We start from the raw sequence: 10,352 nt of genomic DNA, 5'->3' as shown, positions 1-10,352 counted from the left end.
GGATCTCGCCTCCTCCTTTCTCATCTAAACCCCCTTTACAAGCACATACACTCAAAAACCCTGTCGTGACAAACACAATACACTCAAATGTAACTTTATACCGTTGCCAGGATACATATATATAACACGATATAAGTGAATGGTGACTGAATCATTCTGCGTAATATCTCCTTATGTGTTCCCAGCCAATAAAGTCATGTGTGTTTGTAACAGCATGAGGGTGAGCAAATAATGACACCGTTTTATCCCTTTAACCCAAACCAAAGGCGTGTTTACTGTCAATGCAGATTATTTCATGTTTATTCATAAACACATGTTCATTGCATCCAACCCAGACAAAAATATGGACGTCTTTAAAATGATCTCACAGAATATCAAAAATATGCTCTTAGAAGCTTTTAAATACAAAACATAAAATATCTTTACAAACGTGTCCTCAGAACGGGATATACGTGATCTGAACCACGTCAGGTGCATAAACGTGCACATTATGTACATTATTTCGATTGATTTGGTTTCATCTGGCGAGCAGCAACATTATATGACAGACTGAAGATCAATCATCGTTCTTAACGGATCAGAAGGTTTCATCCGTTCTGAAGGATTGTGGGTTTTTCCTCATTTCAATAATGTTTGAGAGAATCAGATTGTCACTGCTTCTGCCATGTTTTATCAGTGAGTCGAGTCTGTCGGGGGCTTGTGACTGATGCGAGGGGCTCCAGGGGTTCCTGTCACATGACCAGCTGATTGTACCACAGACCTGCAGGGCAACAAGACAAACACATTAAACCTCAATACAACACACGCACAACTGCGACGGGCCGAGATATTCATGAAATGTGGGTAATATTTGAAATAAGTGATGATGTGGTTTGTCAGCGGCGCACATGAACATCATCTGAAATCATACATGACGGTATTTCACATGCTAGTGTGTAGGACGAAACTTGAGAGGAATATTGATTTTTTTCTTCCCTCTGTGTCAAACTGTGCTTTATAATCTGTGTTAAACGTGTGACTGACTCCAGACCAGAGGAACATTTACTGAAGTATGTTCAGTTGCTGACAGTAATCCTTCTGTTCTTTCATTCATTGTATCAGTAGATGATGTATTTCCTGTCTCTCTCTCTCTCTCTCTCTCTCTCTCTCTCTCTTTCTCTCTCTCTCTTTCAATTCAATTCAGAAAGCTTTATTGGCAGTATTGCCAAAGCATCAAAACAACATAGAAAATGATTTAGAACATTTAGTACACAAAATAATAATACTGATAGCATAAAACAATAAATAAACAAAGATTAATAAATAAAATAAAAAGGATTTAGAAATCTATATAAAAACACAAAGGAACACTGAACTTGGAATTGAACATTATATACATGTGTGTAGGTCTGATGCAGTGTGTTCGGCTGTGAGTGAGTGTGTGTTCGGCTGTGAGTGTGTGTAGGTCTGATGCAGTGTGTTCGGCTGTGAGTGAGTGTGTGTTGGGCTGTGAGTGAGTGTGTGTTGGGCTGTGAGTGAGTGTGTGTTCGGCTGTGAGTGAGTGTGTGTTCGGCTGTGAGTGAGTGTGTGTTGGGCTGTGAGTGAGTGTGTGTTAGGCTGTGAGTGAGTGTGTGTTGGGCTGTGAGTGAGTGTGTGTTGGGCTGTGAGTGAGTGTGTGTTCGGCTGTGAGTGAGTGTGTGTTGGGCTGTGAGTGAGTGTGTGTTCGGCTGTGAGTGAGTGTGTGTTGGGCTGTGAGTGAGTGTGTGTTCGGCTGTGAGTGAGTGTGTGTTCGGCTGTGAGTGAGTGTGTGTTGGGCTGTGAGTGAGTGTGTGTTCGGCTGTGAGTGAGTGTGTGTGTTGGGCTGTGAGTGAGTGTGTGTTGGGCTGTGAGTGAGTGTGTGTTCGGCTGTGAGTGAGTGTGTGTTGGGCTGTGAGTGAGTGTGTGTTGGCTGTGAGTGAGTGTGTGTTGGGCTGTGAGTGAGTGTGTGTTCGGCTGTGAGTGAGTGTGTGTTGGGCTGTGAGTGAGTGTGTGTTCGGCTGTGAGTGAGTGTGTGTTCGGCTGTGAGTGAGTGTGTGTTGGGCTGTGAGTGAGTGTGTGTTGGCTGTGAGTGAGTGTGTGTTGGGCTGTGAGTGAGTGTGTGTTGGGCTGTGAGTGAGTGTGTGTTCGGCTGTGAGTGAGTGTGTGTTGGGCTGTGAGTGAGTGTGTGTTGGGCTGTGAGTGAGTGTGTGTTCGGCTGTGAGTGAGTGTGTGTTGGGCTGTGAGTGAGTGTGTGTTCGGCTGTGAGTGAGTGTGTGTTGGGCTGTGAGTGAGTGTGTGTTGGGCTGTGAGTGAGTGTGTGTTGGGCTGTGAGTGAGTGTGTGTTCGGCTGTGAGTGAGTGTGTGTTGGGCTGTGAGTGAGTGTGTGTTGGGCTGTGAGTGAGTGTGTGTTGGGCTGTGAGTGAGTGTGTGTTCGGCTGTGAGTGAGTGTGTGTTCGGCTGTGAGTGAGTGTGTGTTGGGCTGTGAGTGAGTGTGTGTTCGGCTGTGAGTGAGTGTGTGTTGGGCTGTGAGTGAGTGTGTGTTCGGCTGTGAGTGAGTGTGTGTTGGGCTGTGAGTGAGTGTGTGTTGGGCTGTGAGTGAGTGTGTGTTCGGCTGTGAGTGAGTGTGTGTTGGGCTGTGAGTGAGTGTGTGTTGGGCTGTGAGTGAGTGTGTGTTCGGCTGTGAGTGAGTGTGTGTTGGGCTGTGAGTGAGTGTGTGTTGGGCTGTGAGTGAGTGTGTGTTCGGCTGTGAGTGAGTGTGTGTTGGGCTGTGAGTGAGTGTGTGTTGGGCTGTGAGTGAGTGTGTGTTCGGCTGTGAGTGAGTGTGTGTTGGGCTGTGAGTGAGTGTGTGTTCGGCTGTGAGTGAGTGTGTGTTGGGCTGTGAGTGAGTGTGTGTTCGGCTGTGAGTGAGTGTGTGTTGGGCTGTGAGTGAGTGTGTGTTGGGCTGTGAGTGAGTGTGTGTTGGGCTGTGAGTGAGTGTGTGTTGGGCTGTGAGTGAGTGTGTGTTGGGCTGTGAGTGAGTGTGTGTTGGGCTGTGAGTGAGTGTGTGTTGGGCTGTGAGTGAGTGTGTGTTGGGCTGTGAGTGAGTGTGTGTTGGGCTGTGAGTGAGTGTGTGTTGGGCTGTGAGTGAGTGTGTGTTCGGCTGTGAGTGAGTGTGTGTTCGGCCGTGAGTGAGTGTGTGTTGGGCTGTGAGTGAGTGTGTGTTGGCTGTGAGTGAGTGTGTGTTGGGCTGTGAGTGAGTGTGTGTTCGGCTGTGAGTGAGTGTGTGTTGGGCTGTGAGTGAGTGTGTGTTGGGCTGTGAGTGAGTGTGTGTGTTCGGCTGTGAGTGTGTGTGTGTTCGGCTGTGAGTGAGTGTGTGTTGGGCTGTGAGTGAGTGTGTGTTGGGCTGTGAGTGAGTGTGTGTTGGGCTGTGAGTGAGTGTGTGTTGGGCTGTGAGTGAGTGTGTGTGTTCGGCTGTGAGTGAGTGTGTGTTCGGCTGTGAGTGAGTGTGTGTTGGGCTGTGAGTGAGTGTGTGTTCGGCTGTGAGTGAGTGTGTGTTGGGCTGTGAGTGAGTGTGTGTTGGGCTGTGAGTGAGTGTGTGTTGGGCTGTGAGTGAGTGTGTGTTGGGCTGTGAGTGAGTGTGTGTTGGGCTGTGAGTGAGTGTGTGTTCGGCTGTGAGTGTGTGTAGGTCTGATGCAGTGTGTTCGGCTGTGAGTGAGTGTGTGTTGGGCTGTGAGTGAGTGTGTGTTGGGCTGTGAGTGAGTGTGTGTTCGGCTGTGAGTGAGTGTGTGTTGGGCTGTGAGTGAGTGTGTGTTCGGCTGTGAGTGAGTGTGTGTTGGGCTGTGAGTGAGTGTGTGTTGGGCTGTGAGTGAGTGTGTGTTGGGCTGTGAGTGAGTGTGTGTTGGGCTGTGAGTGAGTGTGTGTTGGGCTGTGAGTGAGTGTGTGTGTTCGGCTGTGAGTGAGTGTGTGTTCGGCTGTGAGTGAGTGTGTGTTCGGCTGTGAGTGTGTGTGTGTTGGGCTGTGAGTGTGTGTGTGTTGGGCTGTGAGTGAGTGTGTGTTGGGCTGTGAGTGAGTGTGTGTTCGGCTGTGAGTGAGTGTGTGTTGGGCTGTGAGTGAGTGTGTGTTGGCTGTGAGTGAGTGTGTGTTGGGCTGTGAGTGAGTGTGTGTTCGGCTGTGAGTGAGTGTGTGTTGGGCTGTGAGTGAGTGTGTGTTGGGCTGTGAGTGAGTGTGTGTTTGGCTGTGAGTGAGTGTGTGTTGGCTGTGAGTGAGTGTGTGTTAGGCTGTGAGTGAGTGTGTGTTGGGCTGTGAGTGAGTGTGTGTTGGGCTGTGAGTGAGTGTGTGTTGGGCTGTGAGTGAGTGTGTGTTAGGCTGTGAGTGAGTGTGTGTTGGGCTGTGAGTGAGTGTGTGTTGGGCTGTGAGTGAGTGTGTGTTGGGCTGTGAGTGAGTGTGTGTTGGGCTGTGAGTGAGTGTGTGTTGGGCTGTGAGTGAGTGTGTGTTGGGCTGTGAGTGAGTGTGTGTTGGGCTGTGAGTGAGTGTGTGTTGGCTGTGAGTGAGTGTGTGTTGGGCTGTGAGTGAGTGTGTGTTGGGCTGTGAGTGAGTGTGTGTTGGGCTGTGAGTGAGTGTGTGTTGGGCTGTGAGTGAGTGTGTGTTGGGCTGTGAGTGAGTGTGTGTTGGGCTGTGAGTGAGTGTGTGTTGGGCTGTGAGTGAGTGTGTGTTGGGCTGTGAGTGAGTGTGTGTTGGCTGTGAGTGAGTGTGTGTTGGGCTGTGAGTGAGTGTGTGTTGGGCTGTGAGTGAGTGTGTGTTGGGCTGTGAGTGAGTGTGTGTTGGGCTGTGAGTGAGTGTGTGTTGGGCTGTGAGTGAGTGTGTGTTGGGCTGTGAGTGAGTGTGTGTTGGGCTGTGAGTGAGTGTGTGTTTGGCTGTGAGTGAGTGTGTGTTGGGCTGTGAGTGAGTGTGTGTTGGGCTGTGAGTGAGTGTGTGTTCGGCTGTGAGTGAGTGTGTGTTTATTGGGTGTTTGCTGGTCTCTGGTCGTCCCTCAGGATGTGGCAAGATGCAACAAATTTTGCTTTCTTTCTCTCTCTCTCTCTTTCTCTCTCTCTCTCTCTTCGCTCTCTCTCTCTCTCTCGCTCTCTTTCTCTCTCACTCTCTCTCGCTCTCTCTCTCTCTCTCTCTCGCTCTCTCTCTCTCTCTCTCTCTCTCTCTATCTCTCTCTCGCTCTCTCTCGCTCTCTCTCTGCTCTTTCTCTCTCTCTCTCTCTTTCGCTCTCTCTCTCTCTCTCTCTCTCGCGCTCTCTCTCTGCTCTCTCTCTCTCTCTCTCTCTCTGCTCTCTCTCTCTCTCGCTCTCTCTCTCTGTCTCTCTCTCGTGCTCTCTCTTGCTCTTTCTCTCTCTCTCTCTCTCTCTCTCTCTCTCTCTCTCTCGCTCTCTCTCTCTCTCTCTCTCTCTCTCGCTCTCGATCAGGGTCCAGTATTAATTGACATGTTTTCTGCACTGCTATTCATTCACATTTATTCATTTGGCAGATGCTTTTATCCAAAGCGACTTACAAAAGAGGGAAACATCAGCGAATCATCTTGAGACAATTATTCTGTGGTGCTACAAACCCGTAACAGCGTTGTCCAAATCTGAACTAATGAATCTTACGAGTCGACTCTTTTCAGTGAATCAAAAACTCTTATGAATCAGTCGGAGTGACTGAATTTATTAAATATAAACCACTAATGACGCAAGAGACTTAAAATAAATAATAAAATGAATTAAAAGAACCTCAAAGCATTAAAATAAATAAAAAATCTCACGAGACTTAAAATAAATAACAAAATAAATTATATAAAAACTTACAAGACTTAAAATACATTTTTAAATATATATTTTTTTAAATTCACGAGACTTAAAATAAATGAAAAGTAAATTATATAAATTATGAAAATTAAAATAAATAGTAAAATAAAAAAGCTAATGAGACTTAAAATAAATATAAAACTTCACGAGACAAAATCAATTAAAAAGTAAATTATATAAAAACACGAGAATTTATATAAATAATTAAATAAAAACTCTCATACACATGAGTTTTGTTGTAATATGTGAATAATCTTAAAAACAACTCTAAATGGACTTCCAGGCCATTAAATATATCTATAAATATTATCATATTCTATATAATATCACTATAGGCTACTTTATAATAAACTTTATTTACTATAATGCATTCTTTAAAAAGCAGTTGACCTTTAAACTCACTTTTGTTTATTTGTCTCATGTCGGTCCCACTTAAAATTAGTGGTTAAAGTTAACGTTGACCCTGAGCATGAAGTGGATCTATTATATTTACTTGTATATTTATATTTACTTGGTGATAAAATAATAAAGATTTTATTAAGAATAAAATGAATGAATTTAAAAATAGGAGTAATCAACTCTAATCTGACATAATCACGTGTTTACAGTCCAAAAGAGCCTTTAAATGACCCGTAACAGGCAGATTTGAAGAATGGCCGGAGACTTGATGACGATGATGATGATCAGACAAAGCTTTAAAACAAATGCTCAGATCAACACGCACAGCAACGGTTACTAAGGGCAAGCCCATAATAGTTGCAGATACGTGACAATCCAGAGCAGACATCATGAAAGAAGAGCTGGAGCGCTTGTGAGACACATTAAAGTCTGATCGGAGTATTTACCATTCAAACTCCATTCATCTCCATTACAGCACATTCACCACCGGTTACAACACACACACACACACACACACACACACACACACACACACACACACACACACACACACACACACACACACACACTCAACTCACACACACACACACACACACACAGACACACACAAACAAACAACACACATACACACACACACACACACTCAACTCACTCACACACACACACACACACACACACACACACACACACACACACACACACACACTCAACTCACACACACACACACACTCAACTCACTCACACACACACACACACACACACACACACACTCAACTCACTCACACACACACACACACACACTCAACTCACTCACACACACACACACACGTTACACACACACACACTCAACTCACTCACACACACACACACACACACACACACACACACACACACACACACACACACACACTCAACTCACTCACACACACACACACACACACACACACACACACACACACACACACACACTCACATATACACTCACTCACACACACACACACACACACACACTCACATATACACTCTCTCACACACACACACACACACATGTTGTGTTTCCATGTTTTATGGGGACTTTCCATAGACATAATGGTTTTTATACTGTACAAACTTTATATTCTATCCCCTAAACCTAACCCTACCCCTAAACCTAACCCTCACAGAAAACTTTCTGCATTTTTACATTTTCAAAAAACATAATTTAGTATGATTTATAAGCTGTTTTCCTCATGGGGACCGACAAAATGTCCCCACAAGATCAAAAATTTCGGGTTTTACTATCCTTATGGGGACATTTGGTCCCCACAAAGTGATAAATACACTCACACACACTCACACACACACACACACACACTCACACACACTCACACACACACACACACACAAAAACACTCACACACACACACACACTCACACACACACACACACACACACTCACACACACTCACACACACACACACACACACACTCACACACACACACTCACACACACTCACACACACACACACACACACACACACACACACACACACTCACATATACACTCACTCACACACACACACACACACACACTCACACATGTTACACACATACACACTCACAACACTCTCTCACACACACACACACACACACACACACATATATACACGTTACACACATACACACTCACAACACTCTCTCACACACACACACACACACACACACACACACACATATACACGTTACACACATCCACACTCACACACGTTACACACATACACACTCACACACACACACACAACACTCTCTCACACACACACACACACACACACACACACACACGTTACACACACTCAACTCACTACACACACACACACACAAGTGAGTGAGTGAGTGTGTGTGTGTGTGTGTGTGAGTGTGTGTGTGTGTCAGTGAGAGAGTGTGTGTGTGTGTGTGAGTGTGTGTGTGTGAGTGAGTGTGTGTGTGTGTGTGTGTGTGTGTGTGTGTGTGTGTGTGTGAGAGTGTGTATGTGTGTGTGTGAGTGAGTGTGTATGTGTGTGTGTGAGTGAGTGTGTGTGTGAGTGAGTGTGTGTGAGTGTGTGTGTGTGTGTGTGTGTGAGTGAGTTAAGTGTGTGTGTGTGTATCAATATTGACCCACGAGCGCAAAAGATGTAACTTTTTTTAACAGTTGTTTTAAATATATGAGGCTTTTAAAGACGGTCAAACATTTTCCAGTCTCAGTGTTCTGATGAGTCAGTTGTGGAAGCACTTACCCTTCATCATCTCCAGTGAAGGACATCCTCCTCTTCTGCGGTCTCTTCATGAGCTTCTTCAGTCGCTGCACTTCATATCATACAAAACTAGAAAGAGAACTTTTAAATGGTTCATTTAGACTCAGTCTACATCAAACGGTTGTGGTGGTGGTTTTGTGGCGTAAAATGGTCTTGTGTGGTTTCTTCGAGGGGAAACCGAGGCTGCCGTTGTCCACGAGGACTTGAGCAGGCAGCGAGGAGGAGCACTGATGTTCGGGACTCGGTTTGCCTTCAATCAATTCTGTGTGTAAGTGCAAATCCATGTTGTTCACATCCCACTGTAGGTCACAGTCCGGACAGTAGCCCAGATATTGGACCTTCTCGCTGAATCGCACACGCTCCCTCGTGAGACAGCGGCTCTTCTCGTGTTTCAGTAGAGGTGCGGAGGGCGCAGTCACACTTTTCACCCCACAACACGAGTCTTTGCTCAACACATGAATGGGTTTCACGGGGAAAACTCTGTTCTGCATCACTATCCCGTTAGCCGAGGGCGGTGTCCTTGACGACAGGCCATCGCTAGGCTCCTCGGGTCTGCTTGGGGTCATTCGGGGGGGCGGCAGGGGCGGGTGAGGTCTCTTCAGGACCGCCGGCGGGACCGCTGCTGGTCTGAACAGCATCTCCTCGGGGTAGATCTTGATCTTGTCGACGCTGGACAGGGTGGTGGTCGTGGTGCTGCTCGAGCTGCTGTTCAGAGTGTCTGTCTTTGAGCTGTCTGTCATCTCCTCCAGATGAAGATCTGATGTGAGACAGTCGATCTCATTCACCACCTGAGAGAGAGAGACATCAGACAGAGAGAGAGAGAGAGAGAGAGAGAGAGAGAGAGAGAGAGAGAGAGAGAGAGAGAGAGAGAGAGAGAGAGAGAGAGGTCACGGTCATTACAGATAAGGTTGTGCAAGGTGATAAAATGAAAAATCTTGTCAAATTCGAGTTTATCCTCCAGAGACCCGAGTGTGACCGCTGTGTGCATTTTCCATTTGCCTTTTTCATTTATAACTAGTCGCATCTAAAAGAAATGCAAAAAGTTTTCTTAAAACGTCCAGCATCATCCAATCACTGTCAATCATGTTCAAATAAAACATTATAAATGTTGAATCTATGAACTGATGATCATTGAGTGTCCAAACATCATCTGCAGCCTGAAACTGAACTTATGATCCGATTTTAGGATTGAACGCACTTAACTGCATAGAGAGCTATAGGATGCTCCCTTGCTCCCTATTTAGTGCATGACTTAACCTCCAGTGTGCTGTCTGTCTGCACTGGTCTCAGAACAGTTATAGGAGAGTTATAGGATGCTCCCTTGCTCCCTATTTAGTGCATGTCTTAACCTCCAGTGTGCTGTCTGTCTGCACTGGTCTCAGAACAGTTATAGAGAGCTATAGGATGCTCCCTTGCTCCCTATTTAGTGCATGACTTAACCTCCAGTGTGCTGTCTGTCTGCACTGGTCTCAGAACAGTTATAGAGAGCTATAGGATGCGCCCTTGCTCCCTATTTAGTGCAAGACTTAACCTCCAGTGTGCTGTCTGTCTGCACTGATCTCAGAACAGTTATAGGAGAGCTATAGGATGCTCCCTTGCTCCCTATTTAGTGCATGTCTTAACCTCCAGTGTGCTGTCTGTCTGCACTGGTCTCAGAACAGTTATAGAGAGCTATAGGATGCTCCCTTGCTCCCTATTTAGTGCATGACTTAACCTCCAGTGTGCTGTCTGTCTGCACTGGTCTCAGAACAGTTATAGAGAGCTATAGGATGCTCCCTTGCTCCCTATTTAGTGTATGACTTAACCTCCAGTGTGCTGTCTGTCTGTCTGCACTGGTCTCAGAACAGTTATAGGAGAGTTATAGGATGCTCCCT

The 10,352-nt window shown here is 46.1% G+C and overlaps 1 protein-coding gene across 2 annotated transcripts in view; it reads right to left on the bottom strand.

The window, feature by feature from the left end:
- Window positions 1-327: 327 nt before the first annotated feature.
- The window catches only part of LOC127620742 (protein Largen-like), a 12,637-nt gene continuing 2,612 nt past the window's right edge, over window positions 328-10,352 (bottom strand). Inside the window, exons 2-3 of one of the 2 annotated variants that reach the window (XR_007967799.1) lie at window positions 8,461-9,266; window positions 328-760 (exon numbers count right to left, since the gene is read on the bottom strand). Coding sequence is in view for 1 of the 2 variants with exons in the window: in XM_052093953.1 (XP_051949913.1) it covers window positions 8,592-9,266 (675 nt within the window). In the remaining variant the exon portion in view is untranslated. Of the gene's footprint in view, window positions 761-8,354; window positions 9,267-10,352 lie in introns of those variants that run through there. The other variant, XM_052093953.1, reaches the window with a different exon arrangement.

This window comes from Xyrauchen texanus, chromosome 27, assembly GCF_025860055.1.
Source record: "Xyrauchen texanus isolate HMW12.3.18 chromosome 27, RBS_HiC_50CHRs, whole genome shotgun sequence".
NCBI classification, from domain to species: Eukaryota; Metazoa; Chordata; class Actinopteri; order Cypriniformes; family Catostomidae; genus Xyrauchen; species Xyrauchen texanus.
The sequence above is the reverse complement of the archived record's forward strand: the minus strand, read 5'-3'. Positions and strand labels throughout refer to the sequence as shown.